The sequence below is a fragment of the Poecilia latipinna genome, unplaced genomic scaffold (genome assembly GCF_001443285.1).
Source record: "Poecilia latipinna isolate Pla-1442-1.1 unplaced genomic scaffold, P_latipinna-1.0 Scaffold3084, whole genome shotgun sequence".
Taxonomy (NCBI): domain Eukaryota; kingdom Metazoa; phylum Chordata; class Actinopteri; order Cyprinodontiformes; family Poeciliidae; genus Poecilia; species Poecilia latipinna.
In genome coordinates, this window is record NW_015115700.1 from 34,031 (window position 1) to 60,673 (window position 26,643).

General features: G+C 36.7%; 3 protein-coding genes across 8 annotated transcripts; all 3 read left to right on the plus strand.

Moving 5' to 3' along the window:
- The first annotated feature begins 70 nt into the window (after positions 1 to 70).
- On the plus strand, positions 71 to 13,418 carry pfkfb2b (6-phosphofructo-2-kinase/fructose-2,6-biphosphatase 2b). 5 transcript variants are annotated; one of them, XM_015022717.1, is made up of 17 exons: positions 71 to 306; positions 637 to 799; positions 1,335 to 1,460; positions 2,369 to 2,465; positions 4,324 to 4,390; positions 4,495 to 4,569; positions 6,646 to 6,702; positions 6,840 to 6,964; positions 7,115 to 7,322; positions 7,747 to 7,893; positions 8,252 to 8,356; positions 8,496 to 8,625; positions 8,715 to 8,777; positions 8,863 to 8,927; positions 10,123 to 10,290; positions 10,978 to 11,000; positions 12,798 to 13,418. In XM_015022717.1, exons 2-17 carry the CDS (start codon positions 712 to 714, stop codon positions 12,865 to 12,867), a joined length of 1,614 nt encoding a protein of 537 aa, XP_014878203.1. In that variant the 5' UTR covers positions 71 to 306; positions 637 to 711; the 3' UTR covers positions 12,868 to 13,418. The 5 variants fall into 5 exon arrangements, with proteins under 5 accessions (XP_014878203.1, XP_014878204.1, XP_014878206.1 ...); XM_015022718.1 differs by having other exon boundaries at positions 71 to 231; XM_015022719.1 differs by lacking the exon at positions 10,978 to 11,000 and having other exon boundaries at positions 72 to 306.
- Positions 13,419 to 14,745: 1,327 nt separating this feature from the next.
- LOC106940083 (ubiquitin thioesterase OTU1) lies at positions 14,746 to 19,711 on the plus strand. Its single transcript, XM_015022726.1, has 3 exons — positions 14,746 to 14,844; positions 15,961 to 16,173; positions 17,134 to 19,711. The coding sequence occupies exons 2-3, from the start codon at positions 15,966 to 15,968 to the stop codon at positions 17,826 to 17,828; spliced, it is 903 nt and encodes a 300-aa protein (XP_014878212.1). The 5' UTR covers positions 14,746 to 14,844; positions 15,961 to 15,965; the 3' UTR covers positions 17,829 to 19,711.
- A 1,329-nt stretch (positions 19,712 to 21,040) lies between these two features.
- On the plus strand, positions 21,041 to 26,468 carry LOC106940078 (specifically androgen-regulated gene protein-like). 2 transcript variants are annotated; one of them, XM_015022712.1, is made up of 4 exons: positions 21,041 to 21,127; positions 24,089 to 24,224; positions 24,420 to 24,615; positions 24,726 to 26,468. In XM_015022712.1, the coding sequence occupies exons 2-4, from the start codon at positions 24,120 to 24,122 to the stop codon at positions 25,820 to 25,822; spliced, it is 1,398 nt and encodes a 465-aa protein (XP_014878198.1). In that variant the 5' UTR covers positions 21,041 to 21,127; positions 24,089 to 24,119; the 3' UTR covers positions 25,823 to 26,468. The 2 variants fall into 2 exon arrangements, with proteins under 2 accessions (XP_014878198.1, XP_014878197.1); XM_015022711.1 differs by having other exon boundaries at positions 21,052 to 21,127; positions 24,086 to 24,224.
- The last annotated feature ends 175 nt before the right edge of the window (positions 26,469 to 26,643 follow it).

Genomic DNA, 26,643 nt, shown 5'->3' on the forward strand with positions numbered 1-26,643 from the left:
TGTAGTGCAGTGTAGAGTGTAATGCGCTGCAGTAGAGCTGCTTCTATTCTCAGCTTTACGGTAGGGTGAGAAAGAAAAAAAAAAACCTGAATCTGACGTGGAGGCGCACCTCCAGCTCGGACAGACACCAGCGCGCCGTGGACGCGCCTCAACACGAAGGACAGGCCGACCGACCAGACTGGCTCCTCCGACCGCAGCGTCCGGTTCAGACTGTCGGTCCTGCTGATCCGGGTATTTACCCGCGATTAAATCCTGCAGAGGCGGTGCTATAGTTTAAAAGGATCCTCGGATTTGCAAAGCGATCAGGTAAATTTATTCATGCAATGCATGTTATGCTAAAGGAAATGCGCCTTGTGTAGATTATGTCAAACAAATGTCCACATTTTCGGTCATTGAAGGTCGCATCGCATAATTTTGATGAAATATTTTTGTAATCGAATAGATGATGTAGCGGCAGCATCTCTGGTCCTTTACATCAAAATGAGCAATCGATGTTGCCAGGGATACAGAAAGTCATAACCTTAAGATACTAATAAATATGCTTAATTTTGGCGCAGGTTTGTTTTTTTCTGGAATTTGCATGGACACAATTCTTTAAATGTTGCCTTTTCTATCTTTTTTCATTCCCTCATATAGAGATCAGTTTGGACAACGTTCCCCTGAGAATGTGCAGATTTTTTTCATTTAGATAAAAACTGATTAAATTTCGACATGTCCTGCACCCAAAGAGACATTGGAGCTTCCACAAACTCCACAGAAGCCAAAAGAACAGACCCGAGATGCAACGAGAAGAAATGCTGTAAGTGAACTCCCCGTTGGTTTTCTAGAATTAGATTTGAGTAAGTTATGCGTGACTGCGTCAAGAATCCACAGGTGCATTTGTAATGTGAGCTCATGTTTTGTCCACTCCACTCCTCTCCGGTTCCAATTTACAAATGTTTTTTTAATCACATCTTTTGTAGTGAAGGTTATTCGTTTAAAGTTCCAAATTACATTACTCAGCGGCTGTTAGCAAAGATGACCAAAAGGTCAATTCTGACTGGCAATTTAAAAATACTTTGTGTGACACTCTCTCTCCATTATTCTTAAGAAAATTGCTTTTCATTCCCAGGATGTTTCCACCGCTCATTTCTTCTTTGAACTCATACCACAAAGGATATTTGTGTCCAAAGAGACAATTATTTTTGTCCAGTCGACAGATGATGGCCTACTTATTATGTTTGCAACAAAATACCCAATTTGATATATTCTGTAACATGTTGGGTACCAGGAGACAGTCTTATGACTTGATCTCATCTATGATGGTCATTATTTTTTTTGGATCGGTCTTACAGCATGGGCTTCTTATATGACAAACTCTCCAACGATGATCGTGATGATCGGCCTGCCTGCAAGAGGAAAGACCTACATGTCAAAGAAACTCACTCGTTATCTCAACTGGATTGGAGTCCCAACCAAAGGTGAAGCTTGAGGAGCGACATTTTATTCTGAGGAAGTCCAGCATATTGACTTGCACATCAGAGATCAGTTAAACATTTCTATGTATTATTCTCCATTTAAAAATATGTAAAACTCATCTTACACTCTGAGTTTGCCTACACTATAACAGTTGTAATAAACCCTTAGAAAAAAGTACGAGATGAAAAGAATAATAAGAAAATTATTACTATAAATAATATTTTGTATAAATGTTTTGCTTCTAAGGACACAGACTTTTGAAAGTTTTTGAAATGATCTTATGCCGGTATATTTTAGACTTTTTTGAAGGTTCTTTCAAACATTTTCTATAGATGTTGGCTGCTGTTTCTATACCCTGCCATTCACATTATTGAAACACACTAAACAATATGACACCCTGCTCACATTTTAGAAGCTAAAGTCCAAAGGAAAGATTTTTTTAGAGCTTCAGAACTTCGTAAGACTTAACACTCAACACGGCTTAAAAGACTCAAGGAATTACTGGATTTTTTTCAAAACAAAACATAAAGAAATCAAGGAAGATTCAGGACATTTCATAGAAATGCATTAAAATGTTATACTTGAAATGAACAAACATGGATCAAAAAGCAGTTAGCAATATCTTCATCTGGATTCAACTTTGAATATTTACTTCTGAATCTTAATAGTATTTACAGTCAAAATAAAATAGGAATAAGATAATACATAAATTTAAAACAAAGCATGAAATATTATATTTGTTTTAACTATTTCATCCACATAGTGTATGTATATTGACAATTCAAGATACTAGTATAAATGCCAGAGTAAGGTCTAATATTTTGGATGAAATCAGTGGGTATTTGTTTATTTATTTTTTTATAGGATGACAGTGTGAGTATTATATTAATGAAGTGTTTTTATTTCACAGTGTTTAACTTGGGCGTGTATCGCAGAGAGGCAGTCAGAGCCTATAAATCTTATGATTTCTTCCGCCACGACAACGAGGAAGCCATGAAAATAAGAAAGTAAGTTTCATTTTGTGGGTGTCTTTACGAAGAGTGTTCATTTTCTGTGTGACGGCAAGAGAGCTGTAGTATCACTGCTATCTGCATGTTTCATTTCCTCCATTCTGCACCCTTCAGCTGCATCAGTGACTAAGCTGTTTTGTTGGCCAGCAGTCAAAGTTCGGCCACAGTCAGCCAAATTTTTTTGTGCTAATCTAAACCGATACTCACACACATCTACAAAGAGGCATAACACACATTATGACCACCAGATTTTTGTATGAGTCAACACTGTCAACTCTAAATCTGCACTGAGTTCCCCAAAAGGCTTAACCAGAAGCAAGAAGCCTCTTCTTCTCTCATGATTTTGTCCTGTTAAAGTAATTGAAATGGGATTTGTAATGCTTGGCTACCCTGAGAAAGTGACAGGCGTGTCCCGGTGCTGAATTGTGACCTAGATGTCAAACAAGCTGCTGCTGTCACTCTGCGACACAAGCTCTCCACTGTGCAGCACGGCTGTCTGGGTATCAATATTGCTCAGGTTGAGTCGTTTTGTTGTCAGAGGAGACGACTGAGAGGGATTCTAGCTGTAGTTTTTACATTTTGCAGTAATAGTCAGTTATTTGGATTTAGAGAAGTGGAGAGAGGATGCATGGACATTTTAAAAATCCTTTGTAGGAACTACTGAGTGAAGTCTGGACCTGAAGGCGGATGAGGAATGAATTCACTTCTTTGTACATTTTCCCCAGATGAATCTTTCTGCCTTCAGTTTTGTTTGATATGCTGCAGCTAGTTCATTTCACAGGCTGAGTATTGGAAAGCAGCATAGCCCTTTACATTAAAGAAAAATATACAGAGGTACAATTTGAAATCATAAGTATACAAAGCACTATGAGGCTTTTTTCATAAGTTTGGCTGTGTGTCTTTTCCAGATTATTGTTGGTGTTTTTGATTGTGTGACCCTTTTCTTTTGCATCATTCTACTGCAGATTGATTTTTTTTCAGAACGCATCTTGTCTTCTTATTTTTTTTCTTTTAATCTAGTCTAGCCATTCTGTTTGTGGAGTTTGAAATTGACAGGTTTATCTTCTAGAAAACACTTTTCATTTGGCAGAGAGAGACATCTCTGTACCATGAGAAATGTCTTCCCACCATTCAGCTCCGCTGTCTTCTGTAGATGTCTGAGCCTCTCCAGTGCATTCTTTCGTCTTTACCACAAAATGTAACAAACTGCCTATTTGGCTGCTCTGAATGTTCCCACCATTTCTCTGAAGCAGTTGTTTTGTTTTGCAGCCTAAGAATGGCCAGTTTCCCTTGTAGAGATAAGAGCTTTAGCCACGTTCGGATTCAAGTCACGAGTTTCCAAATGCAAATTCCACGTGTGGGATCAACAGCCTACCTTCTGCTTGCTTTACTCATACAGCTGAGGATGCTTTTGTCCTCAAAACACAGTCTGAAACAGCTCTATATATCACAAAACTGTAATTCTTAAATCCTTCCACCAACAAGAATGTGATTGTGACTGAGATAAAGTTGAGAGTTTGCGGCTTGTGCATACATTCCCTAAATACCTTTAACTTCAGTTATCAAAAAGAAATAATTCTCCATTGAAAATATGCAGAGGGTTTTTTTTTCTGTATGCCTGAATTTAATTGGGGTAGTGTATTCTTTAGTAGACAACTTTTAACAATCCATTTAAATTTTGTTCCATAAAAATGCATTGATTGGATCTAATTGAATAGCTGGATTTAACTGGAGTTCATTTTGATTATACTTCACACAGAATTATAGCATTTAATCTTTTTTTTACTGTCATGTTTTTGTAATGTAATTTATAATTTTTGAAATTGTGATTGCATTTACCCCCTCGCCCCCACAGGCAGTGTGCTCTGGTGGCTCTGCAGGATGTGAGGGTCTACCTAACAGAGGAGGGAGGTCAGATTGCAGTAAGTTTCCGTCTATTTTCAATGTTTTTTAATTGCAAATCTGGCAAAGCCGTGATGCTGCAGTGTCCTCCAAATGTTTCTCTCTGTTTTCTGCCTGTTGCCAGGTTTTTGATGCAACAAACACAACAAGGGAGCGGCGAGATCTTATTCAAGCTTTTGTGAAAGAGAATGGCTTCAAGGTAAAACTGTTTTTTATTTTATTTTATTTGTTCATGCTGGTTGAATGTGCAGCCTGGAGCTTTTACAAATGAAAGCCAGCCTTGAATTTCCGTGGTTGAACAGCTATAACAAGATGCATACTGTGAACTGGCCTTCTGTTCCTAAGATTCATGGAGAATGAGTGCATGTTATTGGATAATACATAGGTTCTAACAAGATACAGAGAAGGGGGATCAGACAAAATGCTTAGAACTAGATGTTGTGACTCTAATTTTTTTACAAAGATTATAACTGGTTTGACAAAGGATTTTTTTTTTCAATCTGCGTTTAAAACTGATCTGAGTTGGGTTTTGCAAGTGCTGAAGCTCAGTAAAATACAGCATACTGCATATCATAAATGTCTTAATACTCCTTTATTCACATGGGAAAATTCTCCTGAGATTCATTTGATCATTTGCAAGAGAAACCCATTACGTACATCACAAAAAATAAAATAGAAGCAAGAATACAATCTATATCTTTAAAATGATTAAAACCACAGGGTTAGCTTATCTTTTGTTGCGTGTCTGAGTATTTAATGAGTAATTTAATAGAAACTTTCGAACAGTTTCTAATTTCTGTTTTAAAATATTACAACAATACATGTCAGCATGTTTCATCTTAACTTTTTACCCGATGTAAAATGATAAGCAACAGGACAGCAACGGATATTGGAAATTATTTAGTAAGAAATTCCCACATCATTCATCACCAGTTTTCACTAGGCTGTGTTTTTTTTTTTGTTTTTTTTTTTTTTTGTTTTATTTTGTTTTGTTTTGTTTTGTTTTCCTTTTGAGTGGAAATGTGTTTTGTTACACAAAATTATTTTTTGGCACATTTTCTGCCAGCCATGTTGTTCATTTGGTGCAGCACAAATAGTAAATTTTCAATTTGTGTTTTCATTGAAAATCCATCAACGATTTGAACTTCAGGTGTTTCTAGTTTTCGATGAGTGAACATTTCGGTATTTTTCTCATGTCTTAGGTTCCACCATGTTACGTGTTGTTATAGCTTTGAGAGAGATTATTCTTGTCTGAAACGTCTTAAAACGTAACGTAAAACTGATGGGGTGACCATGCAACATGACCTCCCTTTCTGCAAACCTTTTTGCTTCATTGCTGCTTAATTTCTCTCCCATCCCTTAAAGCTTCCTCCATTGTGTGCTGATTTGATGAAGTCTTTGCCCAAGTTAGCTAAATGAACCAAAAGTACTCAGGTGTCTAAGGGTAGTATCCCTCGATGCTCTGGCTCCTCCGATTCTGCTGGCGTTCTGTTTGACTGCGCCTGTTTTCCACAAACTGCGGTACGGAACTAGGTCAGCTCTGCTAGAGGCAGCAGTTAGACGGTACTCACTGGCAGCAAGTGAAATAAATCAGCGTGAAGATGTACTGAAAAAAGAACATATCTTAATCTTTATATCTCCATTAATGTCAGAAGCATCTGATGTACATGTCCCTGTAGACGGCAAGAGAAACTGTTCTACATTCAGCACTTAGGATTCGAGAAAGAGACATTTCTTTCAGCATCTTTAGAATCACTTATATATGAAATACATCTGGACAGAATTAAAAACCGAGTTCTAACATTTATTTCTCTTGTCTCTCTGAGCATAACAGGGCAACCAAACATAAGGCGAACTTTAACTTTTTATGCACCTGGCCAACAATAATCAATGCTTAGAAGTAACTTCTTACTTTAATCGTTTTCAATGCAACTCATACATATTGTGTCATCCCACAGTTGAATTGGGATACTGAATAAAGTTGAATACAGAACAATTTTTCAAGCAGCATTGCTCTGACTTGTTTAGTAATAACTGTATTGTATGGTATTCTTCTCTAATTTCCAAGTGACGTATCAAATTATCTCAATTTGACCCAGTGCATATTAAGGATATGTCAATCATTCTCTCAGAAATAGCACAAATTGAGAATTGAATAAAACATTTCAACATATCTATAACATTTTCCTTTAGGAAAACTGTATGACGTAGTCCAGTGTGAATTTCACAAATGATTAGTGTAAACTGACCAAGCAGTCTGCTCTTTTTCCAACAGGTGTTCTTTGTGGAGTCGGTGTGTGATGACCCAGACGTCATTGCTGCTAATATTCTGGTATGAACTTATGTCACCCGTCTGTAAAGGTTTGACTATGACTTCTGATCTTTATCATAGCCTTGATCTGGTAATGTTCACAGTCATAGATGCACTGCTTGTTAAAGATATTTAAACAGGTCCCATGTCTTTTGCAGGAAGTTAAAGTCTCCAGTCCAGATTACCCTGAGAAGCACAGAGAGAGGGTAATGGAGGATTTCCTGAAACGGATTGAGTGCTACAAGGTCACCTACCAACCGTTAGATCCTGATGACTATGACAAGTAAGAATTTGTCAAATACTTTATGCAGTAAACAACCTCTTCACTGTATCTGTAAGAAAAAAGTAATGTTGATGTTGTAGGAAGCCGTGATTCAAAAATCAAACACCAGATGGCGATGTTTACCAGACATTCCCTCCAATGCCCCTGCAGGGACCTCTCTTTTATCAAGGTTATAAATGTGGGCCAGCGTTTTCTGGTGAACCGAGTGCAGGATTACATCCAAAGCAAGATAGTCTATTACCTCATGAACATCCATGTCCACTCACACTCCATTTACCTGTGTCGACACGGAGAGAGCAACCACAATGTGGAAGGACGGATCGGAGGAGACTCTGAGCTTTCTCCAAGAGGAAAAAAGGTACAGCAGCCTGTTGTTTCCTTCACCACTTCTTAAAGTTAGTTTTAAGATGAGAAAAGACTATCCCTTACTGTTGTATGACATGCAAACACACATATTACATCTTTCTATCTTCATATGAACTATGCATTCTTTCCATTCATTTTTCATTTATTTCTATGTCCTAACATAATCCTTACCCTGCACCTAATCATTGCTAGTACATGTGTAACTCGAAACCTAACAGCTTAATTCACACTTTAGTCCTTAGCCTAACAAATAACTCAAAAACAGTATTTATTCTTATGGGAGCTGAGAACTACTAAAATACACACAACTCTTTTTTTTTATTATTTAATTCTTCTAATTTTCTGTTTTCCCATGATAAAAGAGCATTACCAAGTAAAATAATCAAACTCAACTACAACTGTTCCTCATTTCCCAGTTTGCCCACGCCCTGCGAGATTTCATTGAAGAGTATGAGTTGTCGGATTTGAAGGTGTGGACGAGCCAGCTGAGGAGGACCATCCAGACAGCGGAGGAACTCAGTGTGCCTTATGAGCAGTGGAAAATCCTCAACGAGATTGATGCTGTCAGTACCAAAGAACCCAATTCACCTCATTATGCGCTTAGTAAACTTGTTAGCTTTTTTGAAGCCTTGTGGTTTAGAAGGACATAATATCTCACACAAGCCAAAATCAAAGAACCGTCTTGTTGAGAGTTTGTGAATCATACGTGGTTGATATAAACATCACCCATATGTTTGATTCTAAGCCCTGTTTAGGGATAAAAATGGCTTGCTGGGATAGTCTTTGTGCAGATGGAATTCCATTTCTTTATTCCTGTTTTTTTTTTGTTTTTTTTTCAGAGTTGTTTGACACATTTTACTGCCAAATATATCGACTGTTCTGCTATCATAGAAGAACATATATTTTATTATTGTTCCCAAGGGTGTGTGTGAGGAGATGACTTATCAAATGATCCAGGAGACTTTTCCAGAGGAGTTTGCTCTGAGAGACCAGGATAAATACCATTACCGCTACCCAGGAGGAGAGGTGACCATCAGGACCAATCCCCACAGCTTCATATCTGCAGCCTCCATTTTTTATTCATGGAAATAATTTACTTTCTTATAGTTAGCTGTATTGTTGATGTAGCGACTGTTATAACCTCTTGTCTCTTCCTCTCCATCAGTCCTATCAAGATCTTGTACAGCGTCTTGAGCCGGTTATCATGGAGTTGGAGAGACAGGGCAATGTCCTGGTTATCTGCCACCAGGCGGTGATGCGCTGTCTCTTGGCCTACTTCCTGGACAAGGGTGCAGGTCAAACAAACACATAGACACACTAAAATGTGTACCCAATCTCACAAGAAGATGCTGATATATGAAATACTTTGCTCTTTACTCCACAGATGATCTCCCTTACATGAAATGTCCACTCCACACAGTGCTTAAGCTAACTCCAGTTGCATATGGCAAGTTATACCAGTAACTACGACTGTCTAATTACAAAGCAGCATTCGCAAGCATTTAGTGCACTCAAACTTTTCTTTCTTATAGGTTGTAAAGTGGAGATGTTTTATCTGAATGTGGAGGCAGTAAACACACACCGAGACCGGCCACTTGTAAGTCTGAGTTTCAAAAACTACAATTGATATCCATTTGCTAATTTTAGTGCTACTCTGTTGAGTTAATGCATTAAATGTGACATATTTTTATCGATTTGATTGATTGAAATTTTCAGCATCTGATTTAAAAGCTACCAACGTGTTGTTTGTTGTGTCTGTTAGTTCAACACATTGGCGCCGCAGCTGCATTGGATCCCTCCATGTGAGGCTTTGCTGATCCCTTTCTTGATAGCCCAGTTTTGTTCTGCCTCTTCTATCTTTAACTTTAATTAATCAGCTTGGCTTGAGCTCTGAACCTAACACTTTTAAATAAGGTTTACTTTTACTCATATTGTAGCTCCCTGGAAGCTGTGGCTTATAATGCAACCTGCTTGGCTGACTTCATTATTGCCATTAAATATGACTGCATCTTGATTCAATTGTTGTGTGTATCTGGAAAAAAGAGTGTGAGGCACAATTAGGCCAGAACGTCCATTTTTAAGTGCAGTGTCTTAAAAAAGTATTCATAGCATTGACCTTCTTGAAATTTTATCAATAAACAAAAAGCAGCGCATTATGTAAAATTGAAAGAAAATAATGTATTTTTTTATTAAAATTATGGTGTGCACATATTTTCAATCCCTCTACAGTCTATGGTAAGCTGAACCACCTTTTCAACAAGAGTTTGCTTCATGCAATAGCAGCCACTGCATACTGGCACTATCCATTCACTACAGTGGGATTTCTGAGGCTATATGGTTAGACTGGATTTTATTTAGGGATATCAGAACAACCACCTGTAGTGTTCACCACTACAGGTGGTGTATTCACCTGCAGTGAATACAGTACATTTTTCAGATTTTAGACTTATTTTGTTGTCGTTGCACAAAGACACGACAGTGAAATTGACAACAAAATGTCATTGCTTTTTATTTGTAATAAATGTATCGTCCTTATCCTTTCACTTCAGACATATTCAGATGTGACAAAATGTGAAAAGATTTAAACTACTTCTTCAAGGCACTCTAGTTTCTCTATTATGATACATACTTTCCGATGCAGGTTTTTATCTCTTCAGTCAGAGCTCCACTGTATCTGTCCATTAATGTGGGCAGGTATTTAGCATTGCTGTGTCCTTTCAGGTGGTGCCCCCGTCTCATCTGTCCCCCGATCTTTTTCCTTTAACCCTTGCGGTATTTCATCTTCTGACCAGGGTAAGGTTCCGAGGGACTCTGCTCTCATACATCGCCGGAATAGTTACACTCCCTTGTCCAGTTACGACCAGGTGAAGCGGCCCAGGCTCTACAGCGCAGGCAACCAGCCGTGGCTACCGCTTGCCCCTACCCCTTCGGCTCTGATGCCAGAGAGACTGCAAAGCCAAGTTAGTGGCAGAGTTACAGGCTGACCCTCTAAGTCTGTCCCCGTCACCTGTAATCAGTCACCTTCCACCACAGTTGTTAGCATCCTCTTGACTCAGTTCTGGACTTTCTTGATGATCCAGTGTGTGTAAGCTGCAAATGACTTACATAAATTTCACCGCTGTGTTTGTATTTCTTTCCCTGGGGCATGTTTTGCATCTTGAAACAGCTGCTTTCTCCTTTTACTGATCATCCCGCATGATCCGTACCTCAACAAAACATTGTCCCCAGCTTGAATATGCAGAATAGCATGCTACTTCTTTGTTTTGTTGTTAAGTTTTTCTGTTAACAAATGACACACAAACATAAGAAGTATTTTGTTCAATCACTACCTTCAAATAATCAAACAAATATGACATAAATGTTTTGCAAAAGTTAGGAGAAAAAAAATTATTCAAGGATTTTTTATTGTCATACCACCTTGCTTGTTCGTGGTACGAAATTTGGACTCAGGTCCCATATTAAGAAATCTACTACACAAAAATAAATAAATTAAGTAATTTATGTGATATTCCTAACATTTCAAGCATATTCATACATGTAAGTACTGTTCATTCATTGGCCTTGCATTACAATACAGAGCTTCTGCCCTTCTCCCCATTTCTATCTGTGTTCTCTCTCTCCCCGCTTTTTCCAAACTTGTGTTACAGACTCGGACAGGAAGCAGTTGTTTGTGAGTATTTGAGATTTAGTATCAGTAGCCAACCTTTTACTTGCTTTACCACCCTTCAATTCATTGTCTAATGATCAATATGTGTACATATGTGTAATAATTAAGATTTTTTTATGGTCTCTTTTTATTTGTATGGTTTTCAATTGTTCTGTGAAAGTTACTGTTAGGTTTTTTATTCCCTCAGCAACATTATCTAAAGTACACTATTACACATTGATTTATTGATGCTCTTACATAAGGCTAATTCATAAATTATCTGTGAGACTTAATGATGTTGGTAGTAAAATATTGACAAAAAAAATATTTACTGATTGAACGCATGCTCTGTATCATAGAAATCAATAGCTAGTCAAGAGGTTCACATGGACATCAGCGTCCTTATGTTTAGCTTTTAAAAGTCGGCTAGAACAAAGTTTTTTTGCCAACGCAGAATGATTATATGGCTATGACGTCAGTCATTTTTAGAGACTGTTTTGCCATCAGTAACCTTGTGGGATTATTCTGACTGCATTGTGATCTTTCTTCTTTACACCAGTGGGGACCAAAATTGGTTTGTTCCTGGTATAGACTCTGCCATAATTCACAAATTTTCAACAGATAGGGTTGGGGATTGTCTTATTCATTGTAAAATCAGTTTTGATGATAGTTTGTGATCATTACCATGTTTGAACACACTCTTTGTTCAGGTTCTAACCACCTTACTCAACCTGCCCGTCTCAGATGAAAGGAACTGGTTGATGATGTTGAAGAAAAACCTAGGAAATGTCAAAGTCAAACCTGTCATTAACTAAATGTTGAATATCAGTGACACTGCCAGCACTAGATTTTTTTCAGGGGTTTTAAGAAGGTGCCAAGCAAGAAAAAAGAAAAAAATGAGCTGGCTACATGACAAGTCAAATGCCTTCTGGAGAAAAGTTTTATAGTTAGATGAGACAGCAATCAATAAAGGTGATGCTTTCAAACCTAGAACTCTGTTCCAAATGTCAAGCATGATGGCAGTAGCATCATAAAAGTTTGTTTTGACCTTATATTGCAAATTATTGTAATAATAAAAAAAAGGATTATCAACTAATTAACTTCACCTCAAATCAACAGATAGATGGTTGAAAGTTGGACTCAACTGGGTATTTCGATTGGTCACATTAAAATTGGGTTTGGAATGGAACAAGCAAGTTAATATTAAACTTATGAAACCTATAGAGAGTTTGTGAACTAGGTTTAGAAGTCTGTGTCAATGATCCAACCATTTCATATTAGTTCTATCAATATTGACAAGACAATGTTCAAATAGCCAGACAGGATGATTCCACCATCTGGTTTATGGCTATGAAAAAAACATGTTTTCCCTTCGGACAATAGTAGGGGCATAAATCTATGTGCCTATTTGTATCATTTTGACCACGTATGGATTTGAAAAAGTCTGTAGTGGATATAAGCTTGTTCATTAATTTCTTTAAAACCTTTAAAGTTATTAATTTAGCAATAATTCCATTCTGGAAAAAGAAAGATTCAGGATCTCAGCCTAACATGACTGTGTGTAAACAGCTGCCCAGAACTGTCTTAAAGTTGTACAAGACTATAGGATTACAGAAACCATAATTACATTAATTATTAATTAATTCATTAATGTTGTATTTGTTAAAGAAACATTGTCACTTTCTAAATAATTATCTATATTTCCAGTTCTTCTGGGCCTCTGGAGAGATTATCAGTTATTGCAAACTATATTTTATATTCTAAGAAAATGATTTATAAATATTGGTTGCATCTCTTTTTTTTTTTTTTTTTTTTTCCAAGGACTCCCTGTGTGAAGGAATCGACTTTGACAGCAGCGAAGAAACTAGTGGCTGTGTCCGCTTCTGAGTGAAAGTCAGATCCTCCTCCGCTTTTCTTCACAGCTTCTCTGGTCTTTTATGAGTCAAAACAATGGAGGGCCTTGCTCCTTTTAATTTTTTACCAGATTCTAGATAATATCAAGATTACAGGGAACAGAAGGGTTCCTGCTCAAGATATGAACATGTGAGCGCAAAATAACACGTTGCTGTTTATCTCAAGCACTCTGTCTTTATGCATGTTGAGACTGAAAACTCTTATCACTGATATACAGTAATGCATGTGTACCAAATGAAAATAGTCAACCAAAACATGCTGTACTTGACAGCTATGGTGCCATTTTCTGTGTAAATACTGCAATGCCTTAGTAAATGTCAAATATATTGCTAGAAATAAGCGTCTCCATATAACACAGAATGTTATAAATAAGCTGTTTTCACAATAGAACAATGTAGGTGATATAGAAATATTTTTGCAATGAAAACCTATGTATATGCTGCACAAGCATTCTGTATTGGATGGACATCATCAGTTACATCTGACCTGGAGAGAATGTAGTAAATAAATAAAGCAATTTTTATGTGTTTCTGTCTTTTTTAGCTTTTCCATTTTTCTGAAATGTTTGGAAAAAATAAATTAAATACTGATCCAGTGAACCAGTGATCAGTATGAGCAGCATGCAGCTGAATACACAACCAATTGTGATGCATCGTTTTCTGACACATTTCTAACAGAGCTAGTATTCATTTCGTTAACAATTTGAGCCACAGTAGCTTGTCGCATCACTGAGCCATGCTTGCCCATGATACTGTTGCCAACTTTGAGGACAAAATGTTTCCTTCCTGCTTAATATTTTCCACCCACAAACAGCTGCAATGATTAAGTCCCGTCACAATATCAATACCATTTTCACGACTTATCAGTTGTCTTAATGCCTTAATAATGTATTTATCTGTCAGAAATCAAATTTGAGACCCATATCTGTGAAGCGATTGTGAATTGTAGCACATAAAAAGATAAACCCTAAAAATTGACATGTTTGGCATTTGTGTTCATGATATACTGCTGATTCATATTTAAAAAAACAGAAAAACATTTCCAATTTTACAATAGACTGTTTTTATTATTACCTTTGTAATCAAAGGTAGAACACCTAAAACTTGTACTTAAGTAAGCACTAAAAGTAAACTTAACTTGACTTAAGTACTGAGTAACTCATGACATCTGATTTAGTATTTTATAGTGTGTCATCAGACAGAAATAAGGTTATGTGCAATGTCGGGTATTATAAAAATGTATTATTATTATTAAAAATTTAAATATAAAAACATAAAATAAAATAATACAAATAACATAATTACAAAATAATTAATTAAGGCAAAAGAAACATTTCCAAATCAATATTTTTCAATAAAAAAGTTAAGAGACCAATAATCCAGCATATGTAAGTACTTCTAGTGATATTATGTAGTAGTTAGAATATCTTTTTGGCCTACAATGTCTCAGCAAATATATATATATATATATATATATATATATATATATATATATATATATATATATATATATATATATATATATATATATATATATACACACACACACACACACACACATACATACTGGATACCCTTAAAGCATGAGAGAAACCTATAAAAAATTGTCTGTATTTTTTCCTCACAGTATGAAATGAAATTAGACTAAACATGTCCTGTTTTAAGAACCAGGACATGTAATGTCAAAATTACTTAATTTTGAGAATTGTTTTTCTTTTACTACAAATTTTGAAGTTCCCGTAGACAAGACTACTAACCTTTAAACAATATAGCGCATAAACATGAATACAAACTTTGAAAGCAATAACACCCAAAAATAAAAAGCAAAAACTGTACAGGTGTGAACAATAAAGAAAAGTACGGGTTTAATCGTTTTCACTTAGAACTCAACTGACGTCACTTCCTTTCGCTTTACGTGTTTTGTTTAAGGCAAGCAGGGTAGAAGTCAACGTCAGGTAAGAAAACAGCAACAGACTTTGCTGTTTCTGAAAGTTTAACGTATCGTGTAACATTTCAGAGTTGCCAAATGATTGGTATATTAATCAGCTTAGACTCGAACTGTTTTGTGAGCACGGATAGGTTGACGGCTAACTTAGCCTGCTAATGTTAGCAACACAATTAACGTCATGGTTAGCTAGCGTAAACATCTCTCAGACGGATGTTTCTTTCATTTATCTCCTCAAACTGTTCTAACACATTGTCGTTAAAATCTGTATTTTACAAGTGTATAGTATAAAAATCTAAATTTGGCAGCTTGGTGCTGAATTATTAGATTAGCCTACTGTATGTAGGACCGTGATAATGAATGAAGTCGTTAACTGGAACAAAGAAGCCAAAACAAAGCAGTGGAGCAGTCGCGTGTTTACTCTCCTACTGGTCAGCAGTTCTGTTGTCATTCTTGACCTGTGCTGCTTTGTTTAAAAAGTTAAATCATGGGTCACAGTGGGTTAGCCGTGCCACGGTTGTGATGGCTTCCTGCTGGAGTACACGTTAGATCATGACTGAATCATAACAGGATCTATTGGAGGTAATTCAGGGAATACAGGCTCAGAATTTCTTCCATCAGTTAAGTCCAATAAATCCCTGTTAATGATCATAAAATAGACATAGTTCAACACAGTCAGCATGACTTCACTGGAAGGGAGGGACATCCTTTGCCTTGAGTGTCCTAAATGTTAATAATAAACTCAGAAATAAAAAATGTTAACTGTGTTACATGTCAAGAAAGCTGTATTTCTTTTTACAAGCATTTTATTTTGGGTTAAAATGAATGATCTATCTCATACTGTTTCAGTATTATGCAATAATAAAGACAGGAGAAGTAGAAAAAACCTTACAGATAAAAAAAACCCCAACAAATCCACCAGATTAGATGCTGAACCTGAATAAATATAAAAACTCTCTCAAAGACAACTGTAATATGTTGATCACACTAGTCGTGTGGAGATTCAGTTTAATTGTAAAATTAATTAAATTCATGCTTTTTTTCTTATTTGTGGATGTGGATCAGTATGTCCATAGGTTTTGAGACATATTTAACACAAAGATTCGACATTTCTTACTTTTTGCAGGCAAGATGTTGCGGCTTCGCTGTAAGACCAAAAACGGGAGCCACATAATGCAAGGTTTGACTCACCAGTCCTGCGTCCAGGAGCTGAAGAGCAAAGTGGAGGAGTTAACAGGGATCCCATGCGATGTGCAGAAAATAATGGTTGGCTACCCGCCATCCAGCCTTGATCTCCGAAATTTAGATGCCCATTTAAAAGATTATCCCATCAAATCAGGTATGTTTCACGCAGGGAAAATATACAGATGACTCACTAAATCAAGTATTTAAGGCTAATAAAATACTAACACTGATTCAAAGAAGAGAATTTTTAACAGTCAGAAATCTGCAACAATGTAATAACATCTATATTTGCTCCAAAACTAACTTATCGGAGTTTCAATGTTTAAATGTACTCCTGTAATAATCCACAAAGTATGAAAGTGTGTGTTTTATACTCTAAACGTATTAGATAGAATTAGTTTGACAAGCGTGTTTTACAGCTTCTCCTTCTGTTAATTATGAGAATAAAGTAATACTACGACCAAAATATAGTTGTAGTAGTATGAGAATAAAGTCATAATATTAACAGAATTAAGTAATAATATTATAAGAACTAAGTACAAATTTTTTGAGAACACCAACATGTAAAATAACAAAAAATTTAAATAAAGAATACTTAATTACTTCCTACAAAAATACTTTCTAGATCTACTTCTAGAAATAGAAGAAAGGTCTACATGAACTGAGCTGATCATGCTGATAACTCTATCGGAGTTTTTTTTTCTCTCTAAAACGACTTTTTCTCGTAATTTTAAGAAAGATGTCTTATGGTAAAATTGCATCTTTATTCTGCTAATGTTATGATTATGCTTTGGTAATTAAAAACTCCTACTCAGAAAAGGGACAATTAAAATACAAGCCGCTTTTTGAAAATATTCTCTGAGATTTGTAATTTTTTATTTTTTATTTTTTAGAAAAGAAAGCGAGAAAAACATCTGTTAAAATCAGAAGTAGAATCTTGAATGAAAAAATGTGAGATTTTAATTTTTAGGACTGGATAGAATAGAATAGCAATATTATTTTATTATGAGCTAATGTTGGATACCTTTATTCAATATAATCTTTCTTTATTCCTTCTCAATCAGTTTGGTAAAAAAAAAAATTAAGTGTTGGGTTATTATATCATTGTATACAGGAGACACACTCATTGTTGAGGAGGAGAAGAACAAGTCAAAATCTCAGGATCATCCCATAGTGAAAGCGCCCCACTTGGAACTCTCTCCTGTGCTGGCACGTCGAGTCGTCCCAGCAGACAACTCCTGCCTCTTTACTAGCGTGAATTATGTAGTCGAAGGAGGTGTGTATGACCCGGCTTGTGCCCCCGAAATGCGCAGCCTTATAGCTCAGATAGTGTCAAGTGACCCTACAGCTTACTGTGAGGCAGTCCTGGGAAAAACCAACGAGGAGTACTGCGCCTGGATAAAACGTGACGACACCTGGGGGGGAGCCATTGAGGTGTCCATCCTGTCCAAGTTTTACCAGTGTGAGATCTGTGTGGTGGACACCCAGACAGTTCGGGTCGATAGATTCGGAGAGGATGCTGGATACCAAAAACGCGTGCTGCTCATCTACGACGGCATCCACTATGACCCTCTGCAAAAAGAGGTTCCCCAATCCGATACCCCACCTCAGACTATCTTCTCTACCACTGATGACATCATCTTGGCCCAAGCCCTTGAGCTGGCAGACGAGGCCCGCCGCAAGCGTCAGTTCACGGACATTAACCGCTTTGCATTGCGCTGCATGGTGTGCCAGACGGGCCTGGTGGGACAAAAGGAGGCCCGTGAGCATGCCAAGGAGACAGGCCACACCAATTTTGGTGAAGTGTGAAAGCTGTATTATCTTCTCTCCCTTTCACAGATACGACCACCTCCAACTCCTGTGCCCTCGTGTCCGGCAAAGTTTGTTGGCCTGCTTGTGTTATCCTCTACCTCACATTATCCTTTGACATATTTGGAGAATCCTCAGACACTGTGTTAAGCCTCGAATTGGTTCAGTATTACCTTCTAACAGCTGAAAGCTCTTAAGGTCAAAAATGCTACTGAAGTACTCTGTTACTAATCCATCTTGTGGGTCGGTAATGGATTGTTTCAGATATTTTCAGTGGAGTGAAGTTATATATGCAAACAATTCTTAGGATTTGTTTTGGTCTGCTGAGATCACCCATCTCATTGATGTAACCAATGTGGCTTATGCTTCAAGTTGAAAATGCACCAAATTGCCGCTACTTAAACCGTGACTGACCAAACTTACTTTGTACATGTCTCTGCAAAAGGTTGAGGACAACGACTAAGAATTATTTGTACTGAGATGTGATCTGATTCACTGTTGTCTTAAACACAGCACAGCCAGTATGACTGTTATCCATGTTGGTTTTATAGTGTTGTTTTTCTGTTTGCAGACAGATGTCAGAATTTAATTAGTAAGATTATTTGTCTAGCTTCAGATGTTTAGATGTTGAGCACAAGTAATGCGTTTTACTGCTAAGATAGTCATACATCTGCAAATGTGCTGTTTATGACATCTGCCTGAATTTATGGAGCAGTTGACATTGAGATTTAATAAACACATTTTAAATGAAAATATTATATAGCAAAGTGTGTCCAAATTAGCTCAAGTACGTCCTTTTTGTTATTGGTGTGAAGATTGCCATTGACCAGTGATCTTGTTTTGTTTAAAATAACAAAGGTGCTGTAAACTCATTTTACAAAATGTGTAGCTCATGATTCATTTGATTGGTTTAACAGGTTCACAGGAGTTTGTAATTCTGGCTTACAGGTTTTAAATATCATGCTGTGAAAGTTTTTTGTATTTTTGAACTGCTGCACAGAGAAAAAAAAAACAAATGTATTAAAAGTGTGTAGTTTAACAGTGTGAGAGGTGTAGTGTGGTCTAGAAATCCTAATTATAAGGTATGTGTATGAGATCAGCTTTACTCAGTAATTATTTCTTCTTTTTTGCTAATTAGCCTTAACTGTTTACTTTCTGATCTAATATTTAAGGGATTTTTGTTGTTTCAATTATGATTTCATTCACCATTAGGTTTAACCCTTTAACTTCTAATGCAACATGAAACCGCACCTGTTTCTGTGTTGATGAGACACTTAAGGTCTTAGTATTTGGTGCATGTTGACTTGCGTTTGCCGCTCTTCTACTGTACATTTTGCACAACTGGAGCATGTTCTCACATTTTATGATTAAGTCAGGCATCATTGCTTTGCATGGAATTACACTAATTTAATAACCGGGTCAGAGAGAGTTTATTTGGAGGTAATTTTTTGTTTCTTCAAGCAGTTCTCTTGTTGCCCAACATTGCGTTCGACCAGTATTTCTTTTTTTTACACATTTGTTATGACAATATTGGTACTGAGTTGTTGCCAAAATGGTAAGTTTGACTGTGGAAGGATTGATTTAATACTTTTTAAACATTGGTGTGGTGGTAAGGAGTTGGGTATGATGACATATAACACAAACTAGAGTTGTATTTTTTATGTGTGTTGTGCATCATTTATATTTTGTAGTTTGTTTAGCTATGATTCTGGGTTAATGAGCTTGCATAAGGTGAAACAATGAAATGTCTTGTTTGTATTTACCAGGTTTTCATGACTAACAACAACAATGAATGTTGCACACAAAGCACTATGGAATAACTGGATTTACTTGATTTTTTTTTTTTTTTCCAGTGTTGTCGCAAATAAAAGCTATAGCCAAGACCGTTGTCTTGAGTTTTATTGCATAAACAAACAATTCACAGTCACAGTTGTGGTTTAGGATGCAGTAGTCTTGCAGTAGGGCTGCACAGTGACGCAGTTGGTAGCATTGTAGCAGTGAGAAGGTCCAGGATTCAACTCCCAGTCTTGGACCTTTCTTCATTAAGGATGCATGTACTCCCTGTGCATGTGTGTGTTCTCTGCTCTGGTTCCTCCCACAAACATGACTGTTAGGTTAATTCTTCAAATTACCACAAGGAGTGTGTCTCTCAGTCAAGAACAGATTGTGAAGCATAATAAAGATTTTTGGGGAGATATACAAGGCATAGACTGCAGCTGGTGTCAATTTCTTTAGGAGCCATAATACAGATGTATCCAGGACATGACTTGCAGCTATTGTATCAAGCCACTCCTTAATCAGCCAGTACCTGTTTCAATAACCATTACTTCATTGTATTTGATTGGCCATAAAATTTGGCTGGCTGAATCCTCATAGAGATATATGGGGTGACTCAACAGAGTCACAGATTGATCTGTGTTAAAACTTTTTTGTTGGTCAAAGGAGAAACATCATTAATTGCTTTAGCTGCGTGGTCATCCATATCACCAGAAATAAAAATAAGGAATATTTCACTTACTGTAATGAATCTACACATATGTTGTTTTTGTTTTTATTTTTGAATTTAATTATTTTGGGAGGAAAAAAATCTTTAAAAACCTTTTAATATTGTGTTCCCTGATAGCTGTATCATTTTTTTAAAACATAACCCATATTTTCTCAGCATAAGCAAGAAGTTTGGCACTGCCTGTTTTAAGTCATAGTGAGATTACACTACATTATCTTAAGCTACCCTCACTTANGATTCAGGTTTTATTTAGTCACCGCTGCTAGAGACTAAAGATCAAGAGGTGCAGTCACTTTTTCAACCCAAACTAATTGATCCGTTTTCTGTCCCACATATAATTAGCAATAACAAAGTTTTTTTTTTTTTTCTTAAACTCCAAATGATTTTTGTAAATGATTTGCAAATATCTTTTTGAGAACGTCGTATAACATTTTAGTACCTCTACAAACCGATGACAGGGGGATGAAACTACTCATAGGAGGGAAGAGCGGCTGACATTAAATCACATTATTTAAAGCGCTTCAACATAATTAGCTTATTGTCAAATACATTCTATAAAAAGCCTGACTCGAACCTGTTGATCCTGAAACAATACAAAACAGACAATTGTTTATAAAAATGACGCTTGACAGTCTTGCCTGCCTCGAGGATAGTGCAGCCATCTGATTGGCTGAGAGCTTAGAGCTCAAAGTCCGTGCAGGTGTTTTCAGATCCTCGCGCTTACCTCGCGCACAATTGAATGCGAGCCTGAGGATGACTGTCCCACCTGCGGGCTGCGCGAGGACTGAGACAGGTAGGCATCATTACCACTTAATGGCAAACATCACTGTATTAGCTGACTGTTGTCATACATGCGTGTATGTAGGTAAAGAATTTAGTTCATTAATAGATTGAATTAAATTCATGAAATAAACTAAATGTTTCAAACCACTTTAAGCGATTTCTGCTTAGAATATTTTACTCTGTTGACAGTTCAAGTGACAATCAGGTCACTACTTAAGTTTTAGCTATATCAAAGTTTTACATTTTAGGTACTGATCAGTGGATGTTCTAATGAATATTGTAGCACACATTATGAAAGAGTGCAAAAATGAACTTAGGCCCTAATTAAAACTTAGATACAGATTTATTGCTGCTCTGGGAAAACAAAAACGGTTGATGTTACTTCTTACATAACTTCCTTGAGGCAGTTAAATTTATTGCTGTATTTTCTGGCTCATTGAACATTATGGTGGTAGCCATATCCTAGCTTTGTGGGTAATAAAAGTATCTGTGTTGAGATAAAGGCTTAGTGAATTACATTTTTACAATGCAAATGAATAAAACAAACAAAAAAAGTCATAACTCTATGGTAATAATTTAGAAAACATGTGATTACCAAAAATTCAATTTAGTGAGGAGTTTTTGGGTATTTGCCGCAGGTTACGTCAAACTAAACCTTATCAACATATCAACAACTCTGTATTGTTAAGAATGATACATTGAACTATATCTGCAGTAGTACAGAAAACCCCCTGTACCTACTTATGTGGCAATAGGGCCTTGGAAGTTTTACAGAGTTGGATTGACATACCAAAACTTGCACAGTGAACACAAATGCTTTTGTGCCTTCGATGTTTTTGTGGGTCTGTCCTGCTGCCCTTGCCTCAGGTGTTGAAATGTATCCCAAGGTTTGTTGGTGAGTGTTGCCAGATTCATACTGAAGGGGCTTTTACACTAAATCTGCAGCACTATCTGGGAAACAGCAACATTAAAGCACATCTTTATCTTAAAATGGCAATGCTCTGCTAAAGATCTAACACATCTTAACAGTAGTCTTTAGTGCCCACCGTTTACACTAAAAAGGATTAAGATAATAGCATGTATAAACTGGATATGGAATAGCTCTAAGAAGTCCATTACTGCCACCCTCCACTTCCTCTGAAACTGATCCACTAAAGTAAGATTAGGAGTGCCATGTGTGCTGTAATCCAAGTCACATGCTCTGGGCAGGACAGGAGCTATCTGTCAAACACTAAGGTATGATAGCCTCGTATTCTTTGAAATTGGGGTTTTATGACTGGAAATTTTCTGTGCATGTGAGTCACTCCAGTGTTGCAGAAAATATTTACTCTAGAGAAAATAGAGACAACTTTCAGTGAAACTGGAAAAGGAAACACATTTAAACAGTCTAAGACTAAACACGTTGTGGGCAGACTGGCAATATGTAATGTTTAAGCATAAACCCAAGATTATATTTTGGATGCTACTTTAGTTAATCTTGCAGGTAGGCAATGATTATTATCATAAAGAGTCGGAGTCCTTTACAAGTTAAAGTAAAGTACGTTATCAAACAATAATAAAATAATAACACCAACTACAAGAGTAATTTAAAATCGGTCACAAGCCTCACTTTACTTTATGATCTCCCTGACACGTCATTTCACATTTTAAAACTTTTATGTAATCTTAAAATAAAAGACTATGCCCAACTTTGGGAGCTTTTCAACTCTAAAAGTCAGTCCAGCATAAATCCAAGATTGCTGCTCTGCACGTACTGTTTAAAAAATAATTCACATGATTTTCATATTTGCTACCAGGTTTAATACCAGTCACAGTTCATTAATTATTAATTAATTAATATTTTTACAGTTCTGCAATCTTTAAAAGCAAGAGTCAATACAGTAAAACAGCAGTGTTATTTGAGTGACTGATGACTCAATCTTATTGTTGTTTCAACAACAATAAGATTAGTTGTGGCTAAGTATTTCTGTCAGTTTCTTTTATTCAATCAGTGCTACATATGTGTTGATACTATCAAATTCTAAATAAAGTCAATATTTTAAAAGTGTGCCATAAACCAATAGCTGTTCCTGTGCAAAATAATGTTTTTAAAGCAGTATCATTTGAAAAAAACATTTATTAATTAGCTGAAGAGAAAAGGAGCCCCATGATTTTAGAGTTATACGTGCATTTCAAATATTTAGCCAAAAAAGTTCAATGCAAATGCAGACATGGAACTGGGGAGCAAAAGCTGTTGGTGATTAGTTTTTTAATATCTTAATTCTTTTTTGCCTTTAACTATAGTCTGTGTTGCTTTATTTTACAACACTTTCTGTTTATGAGTCAATTATTCACAGTTTCAGGATATGACATTGATTTGTTTTATGCTATTATTCTTTTTAGAGCAAAGCAGATGATGAATCAATGTATTAATGTATGAACTAGGGCAAACCAACATTTACAATGAGTTCATATTTCCCTTTGTTTCCTTGAAAAGATCTTTAATTAATCATTATATAGAAGCGGTTGTGCAACTGCACAATGCTTGCACAATTTTTCAGGTCAGCAGATAAGAAAGGTAAGTCAGTCTTAGAGGAAGACAAGAATAAGAAGTCTGCAGTAATGAACTTGAGTAACATCTTATAAATAGCCCCACAGTGGTTTTACGTCTACCACACTATAGGGTTCAATTTCAGATACACACAGCAGCAAACCTGAATTATTTTCCACACAACATCTATATCTTATGAGGATGGAAGCTGTAAACAGTATGCAGTTTTAATGTGCCGTCTGAATTTGTTGACTAATACAGAAGAAAAAAAATCAATGTCACAGATATCATTAGATATGATTAGAACTGTCATCGCATGTCTTTAACAAATAATGACAGATTAAAAACAATTTTACATAGCTGTCTCTCAGTAAATCTTATTTGCATGAATACATTTTGTAGTTGCCTTGTTCACTTTCTTGATTTAAACTCTTTCAACAGATGAAAACCACATTGTGTGCCACTGACTAAAATGCCCAAAAGCGATACCTGGCCAGGTGGCACTGAATCAGCAACAATGAATGGCATGGACAGTGCTGGTAGCTGCGACAGCGTTGTCAGCGCAAACTCTGGCTTTGTAAGTTTTGCCTCCAAAACCTAAAAATCTTTGTGCTCATTTTTCAAAGCAGCTAGAAATATAAAGACCACAGTGTTACATAATATCTTTGGGGGTTTTTTAGTGTTTGTTGTTTTGTACTTGAGGTTTATTATCTTTAGGTCATATCATTCATGTTTATATTATGTTTGCTTCATGAGTTCATTTGTGTTTCAGAGTGAAGATAGTCTAGAGCATCTTTCTGCAGAAGAGAAGGCCTGCTTAATGTTTTTGGAGGAGACTATTGAGTCTTTGGAAAATGAAGACGATAGTGGACTCTCACATGATGAACCTGAACAACTTCTCGCCTATGGTAACATTTCAGCCAAACTGGCTGACCTCTCTCACTCTCTGGGCAAAAGCAATATCAACAGTGAGCTCATTTTTTAGAACATGTTAGATTACGATTTGGTTTTAACTGAGTCCTCTAACAAAGGAAAGTTTGTATTTTGGGTGTAAAACCTGTACTTGTTTGTATTTCAGGCTCACAGAAACCAAGCAACCAACCCATCAAGAAAAATGTTGACACCAAACACATGCAGAGCTACCTTGTTCCAACACCTCTTGTTGTGGCGAGTGGTTCTCAGTGTTCTGTTCCCAGTACCAAATCACTCACCCCTGTAGACAAAACAGCATCTCCTAAGTCTCAGTTCAGATTCAAGCACAACAAACCAGCTCCCAGTCACAACGAGAAACGTACTGCTCCCCCAGTACCTTCAGGGGTTAATGTGATACCGCCTTCCATGAAACCCAGAGGAAACTCAGCCAAGCCAGCTGAAGGCCCTTTAACAAGAGGACCTCTATCTTATGATGCACTAGTTCATTTACGGAGAAATGCCTCCCAGAAGAAGACGCCTTTATGTCCAACAGTTGATCACACTATAGACTTGGACAGACAATGTCCACCACCACTGGAAGCTTCAAAATTGGGAAATGTCACAAAACCTGATAAATCCCTCTCAGACATGAACAAGCCCAAGGTAGTACCTCCTGTTGTGCCCCCAAAACCTAAAAAAATGTCTGCCAATATATATCCAAAAATTCAAAATGAATCCCTAACAGCAGACCTTTCAGAAAGTGTCAAACAAGCAACAAATCCTGAGGTTGTGAGGCTGGAAGCTTTGCAGAAGCTCGGCCTCCTGAAAGGACACGAGCACAAGGATGGAGCAAAACCTCTCTCTAAAAAACCTGCAAGAGATCCATCAGACCCAACAAGAAACGCATTGTTCTGTTCCTCTCAAGAGACAACAGAACCCAAGAACAGGCCTCTGAAGAACAGTGCTAGCGTCCATCAGCCATCCAAGGAAGAACAACAGCCTGTTTTATTATTACATGTTCAATCTCAATCCAGTGGGTTGAAGACAGAAGGTTTGGAGCACTCCGCTAAACAAGACGACTACAAAAACAAGGGAAAGCATCCACAGCACAAATTTTATGGCAAGCCAACAAAAACTGCCACCACATCTCAGTCTACATCCGACACCCCTGTAGACTCAGTGGGTTACACTGCGATGATGGTTCCTGGAGTGGGATCAGATCGAAAAGAGGCTCTCCGAAAACTAGGCCTGCTAAAGAGTTAAACCTTGCATATAGCTTGAGTGTGTCTAATGTAAAGGATTTATGGGCGTTTGAGTATTACATGGAAACTTTGAGCATTCCAACTCTTTACAATATAAGACTCATTCGTAAAGAGAACATTTGCTTAAGTTCCAAAAATCATTCAAAATATGCCTTGCACATTTCAAACCCAGTCATATACAGAAACCCAGTTTCTGTATATTTTTCTCAAGATAATGTTATCTAAATCAAAAATATGTATGAATTATAATTTTCAGCTTGATGCAGCACAAAATGAGGCAACCAAAAACTAAATCAGCCTAATTGTGAGTAAGGAGCATTGCCCTAACTGACGATTATTGATTGTTCACTTTTCACAGATGTGCCTGAAGAAGAGCTGTTGCAGCTTTTATTTGTTTTTGGGATTTTGTTAAGGACGATTTTGCAGTTGTTCATTAATTAACTACAAAATGAATCCCAAATACTTGAATACCAAACAATGTTTTTCCGCATGCTTGAGTTACATCGTCTAAGAGAAAGCTGAATTGTTCATGTTGGAATTGTACATTCCAATTACTGTTAAAAACCAATAAATGTATGTAAATGCTTTAATCCTCTGTGTTTTCCACAAATGCTTATGAAAATAAAGTTTGTACAGAATGTACCACATCTTGAATTGTGCTCATTTCAGAACTGCATGTTATGTCCAACCAGACCACATACTTCAGGAAAAGTGAGAAACGGCAGAGCACATTTTGAGTTTTGCAGTGCAGCTACAAAGCTGTTAACAAGGAAACTGTAATTTGATCAACTTAAAATGACCTGCAGGTTTTTTGACCTATAA

What these genes read in the sequence shown, in the direction of transcription:
- pfkfb2b (XM_015022717.1), top strand. Translation starts at nt 712, where the DNA reads ATGTCCTGCACCCAAAGAGACATTGGAGCTTCCACAAACTCCACAGAA. An exon ending in CTTCCTGGACAAGGGTGCAG is followed by an intron (nt 8,626 to 8,714) that starts GTCAAACAAACA and finishes TTTACTCCACAG; the next exon opens with ATGATCTCCCTTACATGAAA. An exon ending in CACACCGAGACCGGCCACTT is followed by an intron (nt 8,928 to 10,122) that starts GTAAGTCTGAGT and finishes TCTTCTGACCAG; the next exon opens with GGTAAGGTTCCGAGGGACTC.
- LOC106940083 (XM_015022726.1), top strand. Translation starts at nt 15,966, where the DNA reads ATGTTGCGGCTTCGCTGTAAGACCAAAAACGGGAGCCACATAATGCAA. An exon ending in AGATTATCCCATCAAATCAG is followed by an intron (nt 16,174 to 17,133) that starts GTATGTTTCACG and finishes CATTGTATACAG; the next exon opens with GAGACACACTCATTGTTGAG.
- LOC106940078 (XM_015022712.1), top strand. Translation starts at nt 24,120, where the DNA reads ATGCCCAAAAGCGATACCTGGCCAGGTGGCACTGAATCAGCAACAATG. An exon ending in TCAGCGCAAACTCTGGCTTT is followed by an intron (nt 24,225 to 24,419) that starts GTAAGTTTTGCC and finishes TTTGTGTTTCAG; the next exon opens with AGTGAAGATAGTCTAGAGCA. An exon ending in GGGCAAAAGCAATATCAACA is followed by an intron (nt 24,616 to 24,725) that starts GTGAGCTCATTT and finishes TTTGTATTTCAG; the next exon opens with GCTCACAGAAACCAAGCAAC.